Raw genomic sequence first — 23,241 nt, 5'->3', positions numbered from 1 at the left:
TCCAACATTGCCCTTGTCAAGCAGATTTTTTTTTCAAACCCCTGTGGTGCTGATGAAGAAAGTAAGGCCTAGGGCTGGGGAGACAGCATAATGGTTCTGCAGAAAGACTTTCCTGCCTGAGGCTCTGAGGTCCCATGTTCAATCCCCAGCACCATCATAAGCCAAAATTGAGCAGTGCTATGGTGTCTCTTTCTCTCTCATTAAGTAGTTAACTAAATAAATAAAATATAGATTAGAAAGGAAGGAAGGAAAAGAGAGAAAGAAAAGCAGGGACCAGGTGGTGGTACACCTGGTTAAGCATGTATGTTACAGTGCTCAAGGACCCAGGTTCAAGCCCCTGGTCCCCACCTGCAGAAGGAAAGCTTTGCGAGTGGTGGTGAAGCAATGCTGCAAGTCTCTCTGTGTGTGTGTGTGTGTGTGTGTGTGTGTGTGTGTGTGTGTGTGTGTTTCTGTCTGTCTGTCTGTCTGTCTCCTCTCTCTCTCTTCCTCTCTATCTCCATTTACCCTCTCAATTTCTGGCTGTCTCTATCCAATAAATAAAGATGATTAAAAAATTAGAGAGAGAAAGGCAGGCATGCCTGGCCTGCAGAGAGAGACCCTGACTTGCAGGGGTGGTTCAACTAGGAAGAAGCCCGGTTGGATTCGCACTCAGAGCACCTGCTGTCCTGGAGCTTGTGGGGCAAAGAGCTCAGAACAGCAGCCAGCCAGCCTGCCGGCGCGGGGGGAGGCGAGACCAGGGTGTCCAGCGCCAGCCCGGGTTCCACCGGCCTGGGGGTGGAGGGTCGCGCTGGGCCGGGGCTGGGCCAGCCCCCACGTGCGCAGCCTGTCGCCGCCCAGCGGAGCCCTTTGTGGCGAGCTGCAGCGTTCGTGCTTCACTCGGGCGGCTTAAAATAAAGACAATGTTCCCAGCCTCCCCACGGCTAAATCGGGCGCGGGTGCGGGGGCGGTGAGAGAGCCGGGTGGGAGAGCTTCTCCCGGCCCTACCTCCCCTTCTCCCTTCCTGCCTCAGTTTCCCCATCTGGTCAGCGGGACCCAACCAAGTCTGAACGGGCAAACCATCCTTGGGGTGGGGTGGGGTTTGGAGAGATCATTCCACCCCACACCCCCACCCCTCGTCTCTAGGGCCTCAGGGACCTGAAGGAAAAATGATAATAAATTTTAAAAACACGCTATGGTGGTGGTGGGGGGAGCACTCTAGAGGAGGCAGGGGGGAAGCTGGACACCCTCCCCTCCCGCCTACAAAATAAGTGTTTTTATTTCTAAAAGGACGTGTGCAGAGGCGGGGGAGAAGAAAAAAAGGGAGACCAAGGAGATTGGGGAGGGGGGTGGAGGTAAAGAGAGAGCCTGATTCAGACTCGGAAATGGATGTGGAGCGTGGAGGCCTGACACCCCCACTCTCTGCCACGTGTATGCGCACAAGTGCTCTGCAGCCCCAACCCCAGCCCCGTAGGGGGCAGCCCCAACCCAGCCAGAGGCTGACCTCTGACCCCTGACCTGTTGGCTGACCCTGGGGTGGGACAGGCTGGTCTGAGACTCCTCCTTAGAAAGAAGGAGGACTAGGTGACCGCTCTAATACCCTGGAGGCAGAGATGCCCCCAACACGTCCCTGCCACCTGTGGGGTGGGGAGGGAGGATTTCACTCTCTGCCCTCCACCTGATCTCCAAGCCCAGAGATGACCCTAAGACATCAACACTGAATTGGGGTGCTTGGTGGGGGAAATGGGCAGCAGAAGAGTGGTGGGATGAATCTGAGCCTGAGCCCTCTTGGACATCTCAGAGCCCTGAGCCCAGGGTCTTAGTCCAAACATACCCATAATAGGGCTGCAGACAATCTCAGCCCACCCTCCCAGGCACCCCAGGACAAAAGACATGGGACAGCTCCAGCACCAGCCTCCCATACCTCCTCCCACCGTCAGCTTCCTGGGAGGTCTTAGGGCCAGGTGAGGGCAGTGCAGAGCTCAGGTCTCTATGACAAAGGTCCCCCCCCCCCGGGGGGGGGGGGGGATTCCATCTCTGAGGAAACTCAACACAGAAATCCAATCCAGCCTGTGGGACTTGGTGAGGGGTGGACCAAGGAGTGGGGCTCAGGTAGGTGGGGAGGGCAAGTTCATCACTTCCCAGGTGCACACACCTGTGATCCCTGAGTGGGAGTCAAGGGAGACAGAATTTGACAAGCTGGGAGGAGAGCTGTCTGTCTGCCTGCCTGTCTGTCTGTCTTCCAAGTGGAAGCTGGGGGTGGAGCAAGCAGGGAGGTAAAGGCTGCCTCGCTTGTCAGAATTAGCAAGTCCCACAGTTGGGCAACACTCAGACACATGCTGAATACAGACGCATACACACTCGCCCTGACTCCAGACCCACACCTGCTCTTACTCAGGCTGCGTGGTGACCTGGGAACTGGGGGATGCACCTGTGAGGGTCACTCTGCAGTGCATGGACGAGGCACCCCGCTCCACACTTCCATATTCACACCCTGGGCGTGAGGGGGATATAGGCACAACCCTGCCTGCTCAGCCCTCTGGGTCCTGCTCCTACCACCACCCCCCGGGGTACACCAGCCCCCTGGGTCGTTTCCAAATTGGAGCCTCTCATGTGAGGCCTTATGTGTCACTTCCAAACAGAAAGAATCCAGCTCCTTTGCAGGGAGTGAGGAACAGGGCGTGGGGCTAGGTGGGTGGGTGGGCACGTGGGCATGTGCAAGGGGCAGGGCATGTGTGCCAGGGAAACAGACATGTGAGTGCCTGGTGTGTGTGTGTGTGTAGAGTGCACTCAGACTGGGGGGATCCAAGGGGGGGGACGGAGCCTGGGAAACAGAGTTCCTTTGTGAGGGTGTGTGTGTGTGTGTGTGTGTGTGTGTGTGTGTGTGTGTGTGTGTGCGCGCGCGCGCGCACACACGCTTGCCTCGGAGTCTGTATGCAGTGGGTGTGGGTGTTTGTCTCCGTGTATCCGCCTTCTCTCCCGTTCTGGACTTTTAGCCTTCCTGGGCTGGTCTTCCTCTTGTCCTACCTCCTCCCTCTCGGGTCTCGAATTAGGTGTTCTGGTGGAAGAGGGGGGCCACCTGTGCCAGGATCTAGCCCAACCTCAGACGTGCCTCCAGCTTCCCTCCAGTTCTCCCTCCCTTCTTTTTCCTCCCTTTCCTCCCTCCCTTTCTTTGCCTTCCCCCCTCCCCCCCCCAGGCTGGCGTGCCAGGGGGTGGGACATGCCAATCACTGACTGTGCCTCTCCGGCTGCCAGCACAGGGAGCAGCTCCCCCCAGGAGCCAGGTGTTTGGGTCCCTGGAGACACCACCAGCCCCCGGGGAGGCAGTGGGACTGAGGACCCTGCAGACCTCCCTCCAGCCCCATGGTGAGTACATTTGGGAGGGGCTGCTGGGAGCAGAGGGAGGCAGGAGAAGCATGGTCCTGGGGGCAAGCAGGGACCCGAGCTAGAAGGAAATGGGCACAGAGCCCAGAGAGAGCAAAGGGTCAGCAGGGAGGAGTCCAGAGGCCAAGGGGGCTCGGCAACATGAGACACTGACTGCTCTAACCACCCCAGCTCCTGGTTTGAGTGGGTCCCCCTGATGTTTTCCTGGGGTTCAGCTGGCAGAGGAGATGGAAAGCCCCTTAGAGAACTGGACCTGGAGCCCCAACAGATTAAACTCCTCTGTATTGGGCAGAGAGCTCCCCAAATCCCAGGGACAGTGGGAAGGGTTGGGGACCAGAGGGCAGCCTCACCACCTGCACCCTGTTGGCAGTTGCCCCTCCCATTAGGGTGACAATCCCAGAAACTCCTCCTCTCCTCCCTCAGGGAACCCTGAATCCCACCATTCCCATCCACCTCCTGCCCCCCCAAGATGGACTGAACCAGGCTGCCGGCCAGACGGACAAGCTGGATGCCAAGGTGGGTGTCAGGCCAAACGCCAGTAAGACGTCAGGTCAAGAGCCACCGGGCTCACCAGGGACAGATGGGCACATGGACAGTCTATGTAGGTCAGGGGCCATGGCCCTGACATGCACAGGGACCTAGAGGATCCCCCCCTTATGTTCCCAACTTCTCAGGCTCCCGCAAGACAGATTTCAGTCCTAGCTCCAGGTAATGCACAGGTACTAAGGCACACCTGTGCCCAGTATCCATAGCAGAACCCCCAGACTCCAGGATTTGAGGGTGGGTTGGGGGAGTAGGAGCTCTGGCTTTTGCAGAGTCGCTGCCAGCTCCAGAGCTGGCAACTTGAGAGGGAGTAGCCAGCTTGTGCAAGTGCTGCTAGGGGCTCATTGGTGTCAGTGGGGAGATTCACCTCTCTCCACAAAACAAGCCTGTAGCCCCACCAAGACCCAGGGCCCCCTGCCCAGCTGGCCAGAAGAAGTCTCACTGTCTCCTGCAACCATCAGTGTCCTTGGTCGTCAGCTGCTCGCTGAGCTGTCAGATGAACATGTGTTCTCTGCAAACCAGCCCCCCCCCCAACCTCAGCCCCTGGATAAGCAGTAATCGCCACAGAAATAGGAGAGGTAGGATGGGTGTGGGGGGAGATGGATCTGGGCTGGGGCCTGGAGGTCTGAAACCCAGATCCCAAAATGCAAAGAGGTGTCCAAAGCATGAAGAAAGAAGGGAGATCAGTGCAGAAGTCACATCACCCTTGCCCTCCCCATTGCACAGATAGAGAAACTGAGGCTAAAAGAGCAGGTCTATCCGGGGTCCAGCTGGGGCTTGCACCTCATTCTCTTCACCCTCACAACCTACCTCCCTGCACATCTACCTCCCCGGGGAAGGGTGAGGGGAGCAGCAAGCTCTAGGAGGCAGGAGTTTGGGCTCCTGGCAGGCGGGAGAGGTGGGTGAATATCGCACTGGGTTTCTGTTGTGCTGTGATGCCATGGTGATGCCTAGAAGGATGGGGGAGGGCGGGAAGGAGAGAGAAGAAAGGAAGTGAGGAAAGGAGCACGGGGGGGGGGGGGGGGGGGGGCCATACTGGGAGGAGGTTGAGGAGCCCTGCCTGTGTGAGGCCACCTGGCAGAGCCCAGCCTGCCACCCGCCTGCTCTGGCATGGTCCTCCTGAAGTCGAGCAACTGGTTAAGGTCCATCAACAGTGAGTGGATTTGGCAGTGGTTCCCGGGCTGACGCTCCTCTTCCGGCTCAGCAGTGCATTTCACTGATGGCTGCTGCCCTCCTCAGGGCTGGTTGGCACTCCCAGGAGGGAACTGTTAAGCCAGAAAAGGTGGGCTCAGGGGACTGCCTTCAGGGAGCTTGGCCCAGGGAGAGAGAGAGAGAGAGACACTCAGCCACCTGTGCCGCACTGCCTGCTAGGGTGAGGCTCAAGCAGAAGGAACAGGTCAGGTGACCTGGCCCCAGTGAGGCCGCAGGTGCCCAGGTCCAGAGCCCCCACCCTGCACCTCCTTCTCTCCATGACTGCCAGATCTCTCCTGTCAGGGTTCTCCAGGCTCCCAGGTCCAGGACAGCAAGATGGCTCCACTGCTCCTTCCTGAACCACTGCTCACACACACCCTCACTCTCTGCCTCACTTTCTCCACTCCCTGGCCAGAATGTTTGGGTATTCCCCACCCTCCACTGTCTCCCTGCTTCCAGCTGGGACTCTCTCCCACCCTCCACCCCTTCAGCCCCAACCAGATCCAACTCCCTCCCCAACCTTGGCCAAGGGTCCAGAGCCAGACTAGTGGTCAGCACTGCTGGTGCTATAGGCTCTGACCTCATTCTCTAACTCTTTGTGCCCAGGCTGACTATTTCTACACCCTGAGGCTGGCAGGCACCACCCCACCCCCCCTGCCTGCCCCAACACCTCACTCTGATTCCCTTGGACCACTTTCCAAATGAAGATGCTCACAGCTGTTTCTCTGCCCACGATCTAGAGCCAGACAGGGCCCTCCCGCTAGATGGGGTAAGGAGGACCAGGGACCTGAGATGAGGGGATACAAAAGCTTAGAGAGAGGGAGTTGGGCAATAGCACAGTAGGTTAAGAGCACATGGCGCAAAGCGCAAGGACTGACATAAGGATCCCAGTTCAAACCCCTGGCTCCCCACCTGCAGGGGAGTCACTTCACAGGCATTGAAGCAGGTCTGCAGGTATCTATCTTTCTCTCCTCCTTTCTGTCTTCCCCTCCTCTCTCCATTTCTCTCTGTCCTATCCAACAGTGACAACATCAATAATAACTACAACAATAAAAAAAACAAGGGCAACAAAAGGGAAAATAAATTTTTAAAAATTTTTAAAAAAGAAAGCTTAGAGAGAAAGAGCAGAGGAGACATGCACTGGAGCCCTCCTGACACACACACACACACACACACGCACACACACACACACACACTCCTTAGAGTCATTTTCCTGCCCCTGGATCTGAGGTCCAACAGGAGGACCCCATGTGTACATTCATGCACCGTACAAATGCTTATTGAGTAGCTATTATGTGCTGAGCACCAGGAAGAAGGAAAAATGAGGCAAACACAGCCCCTACCCTAACTCGCAGAGATCAGCAGCTATCCTCCAGCTTCACCACAGCGCTGTCACTATCCATCATAAGACAGAAGATACACACACACACACACACACACACACACACACACACACACACACACACACACACCAGAGACTAAAGGAAGAGATGATCCCTCACTATTAACTGATTCAAACCAGCTCATCAAGATGGACAAGGAACCCACTGAGTTCCCTTGCACACAGGAGCAGTTCAGATTAGGGATCCAAGACAGTTTCGTCTCTGAGGAGGCCTACCTGGGTCCACGCCCTTCTTGTGTCACTGCTGAACTGGAAGTTCCAAAAGAGCTTAAAGTCTCATTTGCTTCGTCTGCAAACTGGGGCTCATGGGTCTTATTTGGCAAGGAGTTAGTGGCAAGTGTCCACTGAATCATACATCCAGTCTTAGACACAGCAAGGTCTGGCATAGCATAAGTAGACAGTAAATACCAGTTGCTAAGATGATGTTAATTTTATTATTAAAAGACTCCCAGTTATTCATCAGAGGGCCACAGTCCCAAATAGGAAAGCAACTCCCCACTTCCTGCACCCCAGCCATGATGACAGTCCTGAGCCATTGCCACAAAGTTATACCTCCACCTCCCCCCTCACTCCTAATTCTCACTCATCCTACAGAACAGCGACTAGCTAGATGACTTGCCGAAGGCCACACAGGAGCAGAGACAGGGCATGAAGCCAGGCAGAAATAGGACTAACAATTCCCGGGGAGTCTTCGGGCAGCCACTGCAACACCCGTCAACCAACTCCCCACCTCACCCCTACCCCCTGGATGTTTTTATAGACTGTGCTATGCTACTACAGCTTCAGTCTCCCGCTTCAATCAGAGGCTGACCCAGACCCCAACACCCTGACTCTCTGCCCAGTTTGTCATCCCCCCCCCCATTAGTCTCAACCACAGGAAGTCAGGTTCTTACCCAAACATCATCTTACTGAATCCTCAGGCTTTGAATAGACTGAAGATTGTCCCATTCATGAACTGTTAAGGAGGGCCCAGAAAGTTAGGTCACTAGGTGGTGTACATGCCTTGCTACAGAAGGACCCCAGATTCAAATCCCAGCACCACATGGGAGATGCGAGCTTCAGAGGAAGTTTTGGTGCTGTGGTATCACTCCCTCTCTCTGTCTCTCCCTCTGTCTACCTGAATGAAAAAGCAGCCCAGAGCAGTGAAATGGTATGCACACGAAGTCCCTGCACTAAAAGAGACAAAATAAATAAATAGTTAAGGAGACTTACCTGTGATCACACAGTGAAGACAGAATAAGTCTCCTCAAGCCTCCCCTGAGCCAGCCATTGTCCAAGAGATGCTGGGGGCAGGACAAGAGAGGGGGATATCCCCACTTCTGGTTATGGAAGCTGTGCTCATGAACTGCATCTGGGGTTCAGATGTCTAGGGTTCGGGTCCCCAGGCTTCCAGGTAGTGTAGACAGGAGGCCTAAGCCCTCACTGCTCCTGTGGGACACAGAAGACTTATCCAGGTGGAAGGGATAGCCTGGGACAGAATCTCAGTTCTGTCATTTCCCACAGGACCTCCAGCAAGTCCCTTCACTTCCAAACCTCGGTGACAAGCAAAACAAAAATAAGAGCCACTCCAACTGGGGGTAGCCTGTGAAATATAGGAAATGCTATCTTACATTGAGTGTCTGGCATACAAGGGGTGGTTAATTATTGTGGCTCTCAGTTTGGCTATTAAAATGAGATGATTGGTGGCTGGGAAAGTGATTCAGTGAGAAAGCATGTGCCCTTCATGCTTAAGGTCCCAGGTTCAAGCTATGGCACCTCATGTGTCTCTCTTCACTCCATCTTATAAAATAAATAAAGTTTGTTTTATTTTTAGTAATACAAATGCTTGGGAGGTGGTAGAGTGAATAAGCCACTGGGCTTTCAAACATGAGGGTCTGAATACCATTGTGGCCTCACATATGCCAGAGTAATGCTCTGGTTCTCTCCTCCTCCTCCTCCTCCTCCTCCTCCTCCTCCTCCTCCTCCTCCTCCTTTCTTCTTCTCCTCCTCTTCCTCTTCCTCCTCCTTCTCCCCCTCCTCCTTCTTTTCCCTTGCTCAATAAATAAATAAATAAATCTAAAAATATAATGCCTAAGAGGGCCAGGCAGTAGTAGCACAGTAGATTAAGCGCACATGGCGCAAAGCACAAGCACCCGTTCAAGGATCCCAGTTCAAACCCCAGGCTCCCCATCTGCAGGGTGGGTCTCTTCACAAGTGGTGAAACCGGTCTGCAGGTGTCTATCTTTCTCTTCTTTTCTCTGTCTTCCCCTCCTCTCTAGATTTCTTTCCATCCTATCCAGCAACAACAACAACAGTAACAACAATAACAACAACAATAATAACAATAAGGGAAACAAAATGGAAAAAAAGGCCTCCAGGAGCAGTGGATTCATAGTGCAGGAACTGAGCCCCAGCAATAACACTGGAGGCAATAATAATAATAATGAGGTGACCCAGGAGGTGGTGCAGTAGCTAGATCTCAGGATTTACAAGCATGAGGTCCCTAGTTTAGTCCCTGGCATCATAAGGATCTCTCCCCATCCCTCTCTAGTACATAAATATTTAAAATAATAATAAAAATAAATGAAATGAAAGCATTGGAAAGGTCTTCCAACCTCCTTACTTACAAGAACGCCCTATCACCATCCCCATTCAGAAAGTCTCTTCTTAGTCCTTCAAAGCTGTAACTGACTTCCAGTGATGAGCTTCTGGCAGGCAGAGGTGACCATGCTCCCATCCTAAGGAGGTGTCCTTCCATCCCTGGGGGAGAGAACATAAATGAGCCTTCAGCCTTTGCAGCCTTGCCTCAGAAACATCCCTTCTAGTCCCTGTTGTGAGATGTTAGTGTGAAGAATCAGCAGGATCTCCCACAAGCCAGGCTACCCCAATTCCTCCAGCACACAAGTAAGCAAACTGGGAACTAGAGGAAGATGTATCCACGAGCTGGATTGGGAAAGGGCCTGAGAATCAGCATGAGGAATAGGGTGTCCATTTATTTCAGTGTCAGGCACCTGGATGCTGTGCTCTTCAACCAGAGGGTTCAAGGCAGCCAGGAAAAGGAAAGTTTAAGTGATTGATGGTAATCAGTGCAAAAGGACAAATTAGGGGTCGGGAGGCGGCACACCTGGTACAGCACACAAATTACAATGTGCAAGGGCTAGGGTTCAAGCCCCTGGTCCCCACCTGCATGGGGGAAGTCTTAATGAGCAATGTAACAGTGGCACAGGTCTGTCTCTGTTTGTCTCTGTTTTTTTTCTTTCTCTCTCTTTCTCACTTTCTCTCTTCAGATTAAGCCTGGAGATCTTCTGTGCCCTTTCCCCCTCACTATCTCCCCCTTCCCTCTCAATTTTTCTCTGTATCTATCCAAAATAAATTAAATATTTTTAAAAGAGAGATAGTGAGATTGGAGGTCCAGCCCAAGTGCTATGGTTCACAGTGCTGGTATCAGGGTGAGTGTAATGTTGTAGGGGCACCACAAATAGTCACTAATCAAGATAAATAATATCGTAATCTAATAGTTTTGAAAACCACATAGCAAACCATAGCCCATAGGAGGGCTGTATGTTTGTACAAATAAAGTTTCTTTGGAACCAGGGCCAAGATGAGGGGAAGAAGCAGGGTTGTTTGTGCAAGTGCAGGGCTAGATCCTGCCTGGATTTCAATTTTTATTCTGGGTGGATTTTTTTGCATTCATTTCCATTTGCTTAAGTATTGTGTTAGCAAGTTATTTTTCAGAGGCCAAGGAGATAGCACGGCAGCATGAACAGAATTTTCAGGCATGAATTGGTGAGAACCCAGATCCAGTCCCCAGGAACACGTACGCAGGAGTAACACAATGCTGGAGTGGTGCTCTGGTCTCTCTCATAAAATAATGAAGTAGCTCTCTCCTCTCCTCCTCCCTCCCTCCATATATATGGCTACCTGGTTAATTGTACATATTATCAAGCACTTCTTCTTCTTCTAGCATTTGCCCTTCTTCCGTAGCCAGTCAACAGGTCAGGTTGAAAGCTGTCAGGAACTGCTTGTTGCTGGCTTTGAAAGTGACTGGGATCCATGTGGATTCAGTCGGCTAGGAAGGATCGTCAGTTTCCCCAATGAATGGGTACTCACGGGATGCACCACGCTAGGACCTGAGTACAAAACCCCCAATCCCTACCTTCAAGATGAAGCTTCACAAGCAGTGAAGCGGTGCTGAAAATATCTCTTTCTCTCCTGCCCTCTATCTCCCTTTCCCCTCTCAATTTATTTCTGCCTTAGCTCATTAAATCAATAATCCATACATAGATACGTATATTGTGATTTACAATATAATCTTATTTCCAGAGTGAGATAGCTCACCTGGGTGTCTGCTTTGCCATGCTGGCAAAGTCCCTTGTACCACACAGGAGTATTATAGAGCGTGTGTGTGTGTGTGTGTGTGTGTGTGTGTGTGTGTGTGTGCGTGTATGTGTGTGTGTAACTGAGAAAGTCAGCCACCTGGAGTAGTGAAACCCAGTGATGACAGAAATTAAAATGAGGGAGTCGGGCTGTAGCGCAGCGGGTTAAGCGCAGGAGGCACAAAGCACAAGGACCGGCATAAGGATCCCGGTTCGAACCCCGGCTCCCCACCTGCAGGGGAGTCACTTCATAGGCATTGAAGCAGGTCTGCAGGTGTCTATCTTTCTCTCCTCCTCTCTGTCTTCCCCTCCTCTCTCCATTTCTCTCTGTCCTATCCAACAACGACAACAACAATAATAACTACAACAATAAAACAACAAGGGCAACAAAAGGGAATAAATAAATAAAATAAATATTTTTAAAAAATTAAAATGAAATAATAAATGATATGTCCTTTTCAATTGGGGAGGTAGTTCAATAGTAAAGCACATACATTTTTTAATGTTTTATTTATTTTTAATGAAAGAAAGATACAGAGAGAGACCAGAGCACTACTCAGTTCTGGCTCATGGTGATGCAGGGCACTGAACCTGGGACTTCAGAAACTCAGGCATGAGAGTCTCTTTGCATAACCATCATACTGTCTACCCCCGCCCATAAGGTGCATATTTTACACATGCAAAACCCTGGGCCCAATTTCTGGCACACAAAAAAGTACACATCTACATATAATATCTATTAATTGGCATATATATAATTTTCTTAATCACTGATTCTCAGAGATCCTCAAATTTTACACCCAAGGCAAGTGGCTCTCTGTTCCCTGCCCCCCCCCAAAAAAAAAAAATCCTAGCCTTGCTGTGATGTCGTCACATGTGGTCATTTAGCCACCAAGTGTTGAAGGCTGCATCCCGCCCAGGAGAATAAGGAGGAGAGCCCTGCAAGGGTTGTGGGAATGCAGCCTTTCAGGTCAGGGGGCTCTCTTGTCTGGTTCTGCCTTTTCAAGTCCTCACTCGGAAAGTAGGAGCCATGAAACCGCAGTGTGAAGCAGCTCCCACCGGGGAGCCTGGAGAGCTATGTCTCCCCACCACCACCACCCCTTTTCTTTTGGGGGGCTCTATGGCTTTTGTTTGTTTGTTTTTGCTTTTGTTTTGTTTCTGTTTTTCTAACTTTTAAATTTTTATTAGTGATTTAATAATGATTAATAAGATTGTAAGATGACAGGGATATAATCCCATACAATTCCCACCACCAGAGTTCCATATCCCATCCCCCCCACCATATTCTTTTTTTTAATACTTATTTATTTATTCCCTTTTTTGTTGCCCTTCTTGTTTTTTATTGTTGTAGTTATTATTGTTGCTGTTGTTGATGTCGTCATTGTTGGATAGGACAGGGAGAAATAAAAAGAGGAAGGGAAGACAGAGAGAGGGAGAGAAAGATACCTGTAGACTGGCTTCACTACTCGTGAAGCGACACCCCTACAGGTGGGGAGCCGGGGGCTCAAACGGGGTTCCTTAGACCGGTCCTTGCACTTTGCGCCACCTGCACTTATCCCACTGCGCTACCACCTGACTCCCAGTTCTGTACTCTTTTTTTTAATGTTTTTTTTATTTTTTAATATTTATTTATTTTCCTTTTTGTTGCCCTTGTTTTTCATTGTTGTAGTTATTGTTGTTGCTATTGATGTCGTCGTGGTTAGATAGGACAGAGAGAAATCGAGAGAGGAGAGGAAGACAGAGAGGACCTGAAGACCTGCTTCACCGCCTGTGAAGTGACTCCTCTATGGGTGGAGGACCAGGGGCTCGAACCCAGATCCTTACGCTGGTCCTTGTGCTTGGCACCATGTGCGCTTAACCAGCTGCGCTACTGTCCAACTCCCCACTTTTGTATTCTTTATCCCTCTGGGAGTATGGACCAAAATTCTTTATAGGGTGCAGAAGGTGGAAGGTCTGGCTTTTGTAATTGCTTCTCTGCTGGACATGGGCATTAGCACGTCAATCCCATACGCCTAGCCTGTTTCTGTGTTTCCCTAGTGGCACAGGGCTCTGGAGAGGTAAGACTTCAGGACACATTGGTGAGGTCGTCTGCTTTGTTTTTTAACCAGAGCACTGCTTACGGTAGTGCTGGGGACTGAACCTGAGACCTTTGGTGCCTTGAGCCTGAAAGACTCTTTACATAACCATTGTGCTGTCACCCCAGCCCACAGGTCTCTGTGGTTTCTTTTGTGTAGTGGGCATTCAGGAGCACTAAGTTCAGATAAAAGGGACAAAAACTGTGTAAGATAGCATGCCCCCCAGTGTCCAGTTAGAGAAGACCCCAATGGGTCCAGTAACTCAGTCTGACACCCAGCATCTGACTCTGCCTAAGGAAGCAGATGCAACAGAACTGAGTAAACAAAACAACCATGTTTAATGTAACACTTGAAAAGTTCAAACTGGCAAACCACAGCCCCTAAGTATTTACAAAGAAAGCATCAGAGCGGGAGTTAGCGCAGCAGTTAAGCAGGTGGCACGAAGCACAAGGACCAGCGTAAGGATCCCGGTTCGAGCCCCCAGGCTCCCCACCTGCAGGGGAGTCGCTTCACAGGTGGTGAAGCAGGTCTGCAGGTGTCTGTCTTTCTCTCCCTCTCTCTGTCTTCCCCTCCTCTCTCCATTTCTCTCTGTTCTATCTAACAATGACAATATCAGTAACTGCAACAACAATGAAAAACAACAAGGACAACAAAAGGGAAAATAAATAAATATAAAAAAGAATTTTTTTTAAAAAAAGAAAGTATCAGGTAGGAACACCAGTTGAGTGTGCGTGTTACAATGAATAACCACATGGGTTCAAGCCCCCCAGCCCCCACCTTCAGGGGGGAAGCTTCATGAGCCACGAAGCAGTGTTGCAGGTATCTCTCCTTCTGTCTCTCCCTCCCCCTCAATTGCTGTCTCCATCCAAAACAAATAAATAAAATAAGAAAGAAAGAGAAATAAAAAAAGAAAGTGGGGGGACTCAAAGAGGGCCAGGAGACTGTTCATCTGGTAGATCAATGTGCCCTTTCATGCTCAAGGTCATGGGTTCAAACTCCATATGGGAGCATAATGACGCAAGAGGAGACAATGCTATCATGTCTCGCCCACCCTCCACATCTACGTGAAATAAAAAATCATGAAAAAGTCAGCCTACAGCGGTGCCACACACACACACCAAAAAAAAAATTAGAGCCAACAGAGTAGCTCACTTGGACTATGTACTGCTTTGCCACATGTGCCCACGTTCAAGCCCGGCCCCCACTGTACTGAAGGAAGCATCAATACTATAACATCTCTCTCTCTCTCTCTTTCTCTTACTCTCTCTTTCTCGCTCACTCTCTCACATGTGAGCTTTAAATAAACATTTAGGGAGTCAGGCGGTAGCTCAGCGGGTTCAGCACACATGGTGCGAAGCGCAAGGACCGTCGCAAGGATCCCAATTGAAGCCCCCGACCCCCCACCTACAAGGGAGTCGCTTCACAGGCAGTGAAACAGGTCTTCCTATCTTTCTTTCCCCCCTCTGCCTTCCCCTCCTCTCTCCATTTCTCTCTGTCCTATCTAACAATGACGACATCAATAACAAAACAATAAAAAACAACAAGGTCAACAAAAGGGAAAATGAATAAATAAATATTTAAAATTAAAAATAAAAAAATAAACATTTAGTGGGCTGGGAGGTGGTGCAGTGGATAAAGCAATGGATTCTCAACTATGAGGTCCTGAGTTCAATCCCCAACAGCACATATACCAGAGTGGTGTCTGGTTCTTTCTCTCTCTGCTTGTCTTTCTCATGAATAAATAAATTGTTTTAAAAAATTAAAAATAAACATTTAAACATCATTATAACAAATAACTTAGACTCAAATCCATGTTCCTCCCTTAGTTGTATGGCCTTGTATAAGGTCTCTTGCTTTTCTCAGCCTTAGTTTATCTGTGACATGGAGGAAGAGCAATGCCCTGATTATAGGTCCCCCTTTTTATATTTTTATATTTTATATCTTTAGTATATCACTAAACTTATTTTCAAAATTTGCTTTCTAAAAAATCAGAAAAGGACACACATTTACTTATAAAAGTCCCCTTTCAAAAATCATCAGAGCTACGAGTAGATAGCATAATGGTTATGCAAACAGACTCTCATGCTCGGGGCTTCAAAGTCCCAGGTTCAGTCCCCTGCACCGCCATAAGTCAGAGCTGAGCAGTGCTCAGGTAAAATAAATAAACAAATAACAAAATCATCAGAGCTAGGAATCAGGGATGGAGCTAAGTGTTGGAGGACATACTTCACACATATGCAGAGTGGGTTTGATCCCTGGTACCTATTGAAAAAGAAAATTGACATAAGGCACTCAAGAACTCTGGGCCACAACTGGTAGTCAGGGAACAAGAAATGATCATTTTTGCTTGATTTTTTTATATTTATTTATTTATTGGTTAAACACAGAGGGAAATCAAAAGGGAAGGGGAAGATAAAGAGGGAGAAAGACAGATATCTGTAGCACTGTTTTACCACTCACAAAGCTTTCCCCCTGCAGGTGGGGACCTGGATTTTAAACCCAAATCCTTGTGCATGATAACATGTATGCTCAACTGGGTCCATCAAAGCCTGACCCCAGATCTTTATTGTTACTAAAGACTGCCATAGTTTAGAAACTTTTTAATCAGAGCTGGGGAGGTAGCTTAGTGTTAAGGCACAGACTTTGTATATGGGCAGGGGTAGATAACATTGGGTTATGCAGAAAAACTCTCACGCCTGAGGCTCCAAAGTCCCAGGTTCAGTCCCCTGCACTGTCAGCCAGAGCTGAGCAGTGCTCTGATAAAAAAGAGAGAGAGAGGGGGTCAGGCGGTGGCGCAGTGGGTTAAGCGCACGTGGCACAAAGTGCAGGGACCAGCATAAGGATCCCGGTTCGAGCCCCCGGCTCCCCACCTGCAGGGGAGTCGCTTCACGGGCGGTGAAGCAGGTCTGCAGGTGTCTATCTTTCTCTCCCCCTCTCTCTCTGTCTTCCCCTCCTCTCTCCATTTCTCTCTGTCCTATCCAACAACAAAGTAACGTCAACAATGGCAATAATAACCGCAACCAGGCTGCAACAACTAGGGCAACAAAAAGGGGGAAAAATGGCCTCCAGAAGCGGTGGATTCATGGTGCAGGCACCGAGCCCAGCAATAACCCTGGAGAAAAAAAAAAGAGAGAGAGACTCTACCCAATGAACTACCCATCCAGGACCAGACTTAGATGTCAAGTACACACTCTACCACACACAAGTCACATAATCTCCCAGCCATACCCCACCGAGACTGTCACACACACACACACACACAAAAAAAAAAAAAAAAAAAAACACCTCACAGTCACTACACTCTTGTCTTTGTCACAGACCAAGTCCCCTGATCCCTCTTCCTACAAACTTTTTTTTATTTCTTTTTTAAATCTTTTTTATTTATTTCTTTATTACTGGATAGACAGAGATAGAGAGAAATTGTGAAGGAAAGGGGAGACAGAGAGGGAGAGAGAGACAGAAAGACACCTGCAGCCCTGCTTCACCACTTGTGGAGCTTGCCCCCTGCAGGTGGGGACCAGGGGCTTTAACTTGGGTACTTGCGCACCATAATGTAAGCGCTTAACCAGGTGCGTCACTGTCTGGCCTTCCTACAAACTTTTCCAACAATGCAGCCCCTGAACCTCCACTGCAGTAGTGACAGATGGACATATGCTACTGTGGTGGAGAGATGGACACCTGAGTGAAGCTTGGAACAAGAGGGGAGCAACCAAAATTTAACAACAGTCAAGCTGCCATCACTGGCCAGGTTTATCCCCCTCCCTTTAACCTGATTTCACCTTAGCTGTGGGGTCCCTAATCAACCAATAGGTTGCTAAGAGTTCTAGATTTTCTCTCTTAAAGGGCAGAGGTAGATAGCATAATGGTTATGCAAACAGACTAGCATGCCTGAGGCTCCGAAGTCCCAGGTTCAATTCCCCCCACCACCAAAAGCCAGAGCTGATCAGTGCTCTGGTAAAAAGAAAAGAAAAGAAAATTATGGGTGCCTAGCAAGAAACAGGGCTGTAGGTGTCTGTCTTTCTCTTTCCTTCTCTGTCTTTTCCTCCCCTCTCAATTTCTCTCTGTCCTGCCAAATAAAATAGAAAAGAAAAAAAGTCATCTGGAGCAATGGATTCATAGTGCCGGCACTGAGCCCTAGCAATGCCCTAGTGACAATAAAAAAAAAAAAATGAAAATATGGGTAGAGGTAGACAGCATAATGGTTACACAAAGGGATCTCATGCCTGAGGTTCCAAAGTCCCAGGTTCAGTCCCCTGCACTGACATAAGCCAGAATTGAGCAGGGCTCTGGGGAAAGAAAAAAATTTACAAAGGACCAAGTGGTGCAGGTGGTGGCATGTTACCATGCACAAGGCCCTAAGTTCGAGCCCCCGGCCTCCTCCACTGGCTCCTGCAGCAGGGAAGCAATGAAACAGTGTTGCAGGTGTCTGTCCTTGTTTCTATCGCCTGCTCCCCTCTCAACTTCTGTTTTTTCAAATAAAAAGAAAGGGGGAAAATGAAAAAGAAAAAAATGTTGAACAGGAGAGGTAGATTCATTGTGTTGACGCCAAGCCCCAGCAATAACCCTAGTGGGGAAAAAGAAAAAGAAGTTATACATACATATTTTATTTATACAAAGGAAAAGAAAGAGACCAAAACATTGTTTCATCAAATGGAATACTTGGAATTGAACCTGGGACCTGATACATGCATCCTACCACCGAGCCAACTCCAGCCCCTCTTCTGTTTACCCACCTATAATGCTTGACTACAACACCAGCTTCAAGGAAAGTCTAGGGGATCTTCCCGTTCCCCAGGATGCCCCCTCACCTCTCAGCTGGGACCAGGGAACAGAATGGGGAGGTGGAGAAGGCTTCCTACGCCCCATCTGGGGCCAGGCCCCCACTCATCTGGGAGCAGAGGCCCTCATCCCTGATGCCTGCTTTTGTTCCAGGCCTTACCACCGGACCAACATCCAGGTCCAGCGGAACATGCCTACTATCCTCAGAGTCCCATCCTGCCCCAAACTCAGCCCTCCACACCCCCACTCTCAGCCCACCCCTCTCACACACACACACACACAAATCTCTTTAGAGCACTTCCCTGCCTTCCCATCTTTCATTCAATGAGAGAAACCCACTGAAGCTCTAGATGTAACGGGGAGAGCAAGAGAGAGAGGTGGGTTATCACCATGTCACCCCCTCTTGCTCAGAGCCACAGTCAGCTAGCTCACAGCGAAATGGAGATCAGCCCTTCCTCCAAGGGCTGTACAGCAATCAGAGCAGCTAATCCACTTAAGGGCTCAGCTCTGTGTCTGGCGTGTAGTAACTACTCGGCAAATGAGAGCTTTAATAAAATTGAGTGAAATGCTTTGGAAATTTAGCAGGACCATGTACAAAGCAAGCCTCCCAGCTCCTGTCTTTTGAGGTAAGCAAGACAGGAATTAGTAGCGACTCCCCAGTGGGAAAATTGAGGCTCAGAGACTTGAATGGTGAAGCTGGAGTAAGGACTCAGGAGTCCCAGATTTCAAAACACCATCCCCCTACCACCACTGTGTGCTATTAGCAAGTCCATTCATAACAAGGAGGGGTGATCACATAGTAGTTATGCAAAAAGGCCTTTGGTCCTGGGGCACCAAGGGTTCCAGGTTCAATCCCCAGCACCAGCAGAAGTTATTCATAACTGGGAAAGTGTATTACAAGTGACTGGGTGTGTGTAGGGTGGGAGGTGCCTCACAAAATAGAGCAAGTGCTCTGCAAGCCTGAGTTCCCTGGATTAGATCCATGGTTGTGTGTGTGTGTGTGTGTGTACGTGTGTTCACAGGGTTTAGCTCCACACCACACCCACCACCAAGGTTCTGTTTCCCCACCCTCTCACCTCCAAAAGATACCCACCATAGTTTTTGCAAGTGTTAGAAACACTTTGCTTGCTTCTGTTTGTTGTTGTTTGTGCTTTTGTTTTGTTTTTGCAAGTTCATGTTATCAGATGTCTACATTTCATAAATGAGTGAAATCATCTGGTAGCTGTCTTTCATCTCTTTCTTTATTTTGCTAAGCTTAATCACCTCCAGTTCCATCCATTTTGTCCCAAAGGACACACTATCATCTTTTTTGATTGCAGAGTAGTTTCCATGGAATATATATCCCCGGCTTGATTTGTTGTTGTTGTTGTTTGCTTGTTTGTTTGTTTTTCTTGCCACTAATGTTACCACTGGGGCTCGGTGCTGGCACTATGAATCCATCATGCTTGACAACTATTTTTTTCCTTTTTTTTCTTTCTATTTTTTATTTGATAAGACAGAAAGAAATTGAGAGAGAAGAGGCAGAGAGGGGGAAAGGAAAGATAGACAACTGTACACCTGCATTACCACTTGTGAAGGACCCCCCCCCACCCTGCAGGTAGGGCTCAAACGCAGGTCCTTACACATGGTAACATGTGTGCTCAAACGGGTGTGCTACCGTCCAGCCCCAATCCCTGCCATCTTATTTGCCAGAGTGATGCTCTGTGCTCTCTCACTCTCTCTCTCTCTTTTCTCTCTCATAAAAACTAACCAATCAGGAGTCGTGTGGTGGCACAACGGGTTAAGCCCAGGTGGCACAAAGCACAAGGACCAGCGTAAGGATCCAGTTCGAGCCCCCAGCTCCCCACCTGCAGGGGAGTCGCAGGTCTGCAGGTGTCTTTCTCTCCCCCTCTCTGTCTTCCCTTCATCTCTCCATTTCTCTCTGTCCTATCCGACAACGACAACATCAATAACAACAATAATAACTACAACAACAATAAAAAACAAGGGCAACAAAAGAGAAAATAAATAAATATTTTAACAAACTAATCAATCAAAAGGTCAAAAATGTGGGGACTGAAGGAACAGCTCACTGGGTAGGGCACTGCCTTGCCATGCACATGGCCCAGGTGTGAATTGTTACTACATGGAATTGTCATGGCACCAGGGCCAACTCTAGTGCTATGATGTCTCTGTCTCTATTTCTCTCTTTCTCCCTCTCTCTTGCTCTCTCTGTTTCTCTATCTGAATGAAAAATCAGCCTGGGGCAGTGAAATACTACGTACATGAGACTCCAGATCATCAGGGGGGAAAAAATCAAACTGAATTAAAAACTAGATGTGTGTAGCCATGGAGGACAGTGGAGGAGCTGGCAGGCAATGCTGTCTGACATGAAGCTCTAAGGCACCTGTTTCCAGCACCACCCACCGTGGTCAGAAATATCCAGAACCCCAACCCAAGCCTGTGTACTCTCTTTTCAGGTGATGCCCTCCCCCTGAGGGAGTCCCATCTCAGCACACTCAGAGGAAGGGGCTGCCCCCCAGCCCCACGCAGCCGCCATGAATACCTCAGCCCCACCTGCCATCAGTCCCAACATCACCGTCCTAGCTCCAGTAAGGGGACCCTGGCAGATGGCCTTCATTGGCATCACCACAGGTCTCCTGTCCCTGGCCACGGTGACGGGCAACCTGCTGGTCCTCATCTCTTTCAAGGTCAACACGGAGCTGAAGACTGTCAACAACTACTTCCTGCTGAGCCTGGCCTGTGCCGACCTCATCATTGGCACCTTCTCCATGAACCTCTACACCACCTACCTGCTCATGGGCCACTGGGCCCTCGGCACGCTGGCCTGCGACCTCTGGCTGGCCCTGGACTATGTAGCCAGCAACGCCTCCGTCATGAACCTACTGCTCATCAGCTTCGACCGCTATTTCTCCGTGACCCGGCCCCTGAGCTACCGGGCCAAGCGCACCCCTCGGCGGGCGGCCCTAATGATCGGCCTGGCCTGGCTGGTGTCCTTCGTGCTCTGGGCCCCCGCCATCCTCTTCTGGCAGTACCTGGTCGGGGAGCGGACGGTGCTGGCCAACCAGTGCTACATCCAGTTCCTCTCCCAGCCCATCATCACCTTCGGCACGGCCATGGCAGCCTTCTACCTCCCGGTGACTGTCATGTGCACACTCTACTGGCGCATCTACCGGGAGACAGAGAACCGGGCCCGGGAGCTAGCGGCCTTGCAGGGCTCCGAGACCCCGGGGAAAGGGGGTGGCAGCAGCAGCAGCTCCGAGCGTTCACAGCCCGGGGCCGAGAGCTCCCCGGACACCCCACCGGGGCGCTGCTGTCGCTGCTGCCGGGCCCCCAGGCTGCTGCAGGCCTACAGCTGGAAGGAGGAGGAAGAGGAGGACGAAGGCTCCATGGAGTCCCTCACGTCCTCAGAGGGCGAGGAGCCGGGCTCCGAGGTGGTGATCAAGATGCCCATGGTGGACCCCGGGGCGCAGGCCCCAGCCAAGCAGCCCCCCAGGAGCTCCCCGAATACAGTCAAGCGGCCCACCCGGAAGGGGCGAGAGAGAGCAGGCAAGGGCCAGAAACCCCGCGGGAAGGAGCAGCTGGCCAAACGCAAGACCTTCTCGCTGGTCAAGGAGAAGAAGGCGGCCCGGACCCTGAGCGCCATCCTGCTGGCCTTCATCCTCACCTGGACCCCGTACAACATCATGGTGCTGGTGTCCACTTTCTGCAAGGACTGCGTCCCCGAGACCCTGTGGGAGCTAGGCTACTGGCTGTGCTACGTGAACAGCACCATCAACCCCATGTGCTACGCCCTCTGCAACAAGGCCTTCCGGGACACCTTCCGCCTGCTGCTGCTCTGCCGCTGGGACAAGCGACGCTGGCGCAAGATCCCCAAGCGTCCCGGCTCTGTGCACCGCACCCCGTCCCGCCAGTGCTGATGGCCCTCCCTTCGCCTGCCTCCCTCCACCCCCCAGCCCCCAACCCCTGGAGAGTCCCATAGAGAGTGGGCAGGGGCCGTGACCTCAGCCCCCAGGGTACCCCCCCCAGGCTCAGGCCACACCAGGCTTCCCAGGCCACCCCACCAGGTCACCTTCCTGGACAACTCGGAGAGATTCTGCCAGATTTCCCCAACTTTGACTTTCATTCTTCCCTGGCAGGGAGCAGAACCCGGGGAACTGGTTTTTCTGTTCCCTGCTAGGTGAGAATGGGCTCTTCACCAGGAAGAAGGCCTGGCCAGGAGGAGGAGGATCCCGGCTGAAGGTCCTTGTTTGCCTTCAGGCAGGAAGTCCCTCTGCAGCCAGCAGGGCAGGTCAAGAGAGAGAAGTTTTGCCATTGCAGCCATGCCTGGCCCAGTCACTGACCTGGATTACAATAGGAGGTGGCACCTCCTAGGGGCCATGTGGGAAAGGGTACATGGGGGGACCCTCTCCTCCCTCCACAGACACACTCCACTCTGCTGGGCCTTGGGCACACTTCCCAGCACTGCCTAGCTCCCCTACAAATTTCCCCCAGAGCAGTGTCCCCATGCTGGTCACCCCCAGGGCAAATGTCCAAGTGTCAGCAAGACACCCAAGGGAACCAGCTTGGCAACACCGAGAGTCCAGAGGCAGCAGCAGGACCAGGTGCCAGTGTCCTGGCAGTCCCATTAGGTCACTGCCCTGGGAGTGAAAGGCAGGGTGCCTGCGGTTCAGCCCCACATCTATCCCCCGTGCCACGGAGAAGCCCTCCATCCCTCCCTCCCTGGCTCATGGCTACCCCAGGTAGGCCTGCTGCTCCACACAGGTCTAGCAAGGCCTCCTGCATGCTGCCCGCCTCTGGCCCTGCCCCACACAGGCCTGGCCCAGCCAACAGGTTCTCTCTCCCAGTCCCACCCATGCATGGCCTCCCAGCCACCCTCATCTCCAGGCACAGCCTGGCCTCACATGTTCTTCCCTTTCATCTTCAGCAAGCGCTGAGCCTGTGAATAAAGCCAGATAACCAGCGGGCTCAAAGGGGCCTTCTCCCTGTGTTGGTCGAGGGCCTGGTCAAGGCCAGGACAGGACGGGGCAGGGAGGGCCCAAGCACCACAGGGGACACGTGCTGCTGCCCGGGGCAGGGTTTTGCCAGAAAGTACGGCACTGAGTGTCTGGAGCCACCGAAGCCTAAGGGTCACAGCACCCTGGGGACCCTGGCTCAGGTGAGTAGAATTGTAATGGGTACACCTGGATGCCTGAAAGCTGGGAGACTCTGTGAAATAAACTGGCCCCGCCCATACTCCAAAGGCCCATTTGTTTTTGTTTGTTTTTGCCTCCAGGGTTATTGCTGAGGCTCGGTGCCTGCACTATGAATTCAATGTTCCTGGAACCATTTTTCTTTTCCATTTTATTGAATAGAACAGAGAGAGAGGAGGAGAAAGAGAGGTAGAGAGAAAGACAGACACCTGCAGACCTGTTTCACCGCTTGTGAATCGTCCTCACTGCAGGTGGAGTACAGGGGTTTGAACCCAGGTCCTTGCATTGAACACTATGTGCACTTTAACTGGGTGCACTATCACCCACTCTCCCCACCCCCAAAA

At 51.0% G+C, this 23,241-nt stretch overlaps 1 protein-coding gene across 1 annotated transcript; it reads left to right on the top strand.

Annotated features, from left to right (window-relative positions):
- Positions 1-2,857: 2,857 nt before the first annotated feature.
- Positions 2,858-22,947, top strand: CHRM1 (cholinergic receptor muscarinic 1). The gene is made up of 3 exons (XM_016189687.2): positions 2,858-3,342; positions 3,784-3,876; positions 20,165-22,947. Exon 3 carries the CDS (start codon positions 20,243-20,245, stop codon positions 21,623-21,625), a length of 1,383 nt encoding a protein of 460 aa, XP_016045173.2. The 5' UTR covers positions 2,858-3,342; positions 3,784-3,876; positions 20,165-20,242; the 3' UTR covers positions 21,626-22,947.
- Positions 22,948-23,241: the final 294 nt, after the last annotated feature.

The sequence above is a fragment of the Erinaceus europaeus genome, chromosome 17 (genome assembly GCF_950295315.1).
Source record: "Erinaceus europaeus chromosome 17, mEriEur2.1, whole genome shotgun sequence".
NCBI lineage: Eukaryota > Metazoa > Chordata > Mammalia > Eulipotyphla > Erinaceidae > Erinaceus > Erinaceus europaeus.
Note: the sequence above shows the minus strand (reverse complement) of the source record. Positions and strands in the feature narration are given on the sequence as shown.

Excerpts from the sequence above, each read along its gene's own strand:
- CHRM1 (XM_016189687.2), top strand. The coding sequence starts at position 20,243 with ATGAATACCTCAGCCCCACCTGCCATCAGTCCCAACATCACCGTCCTA.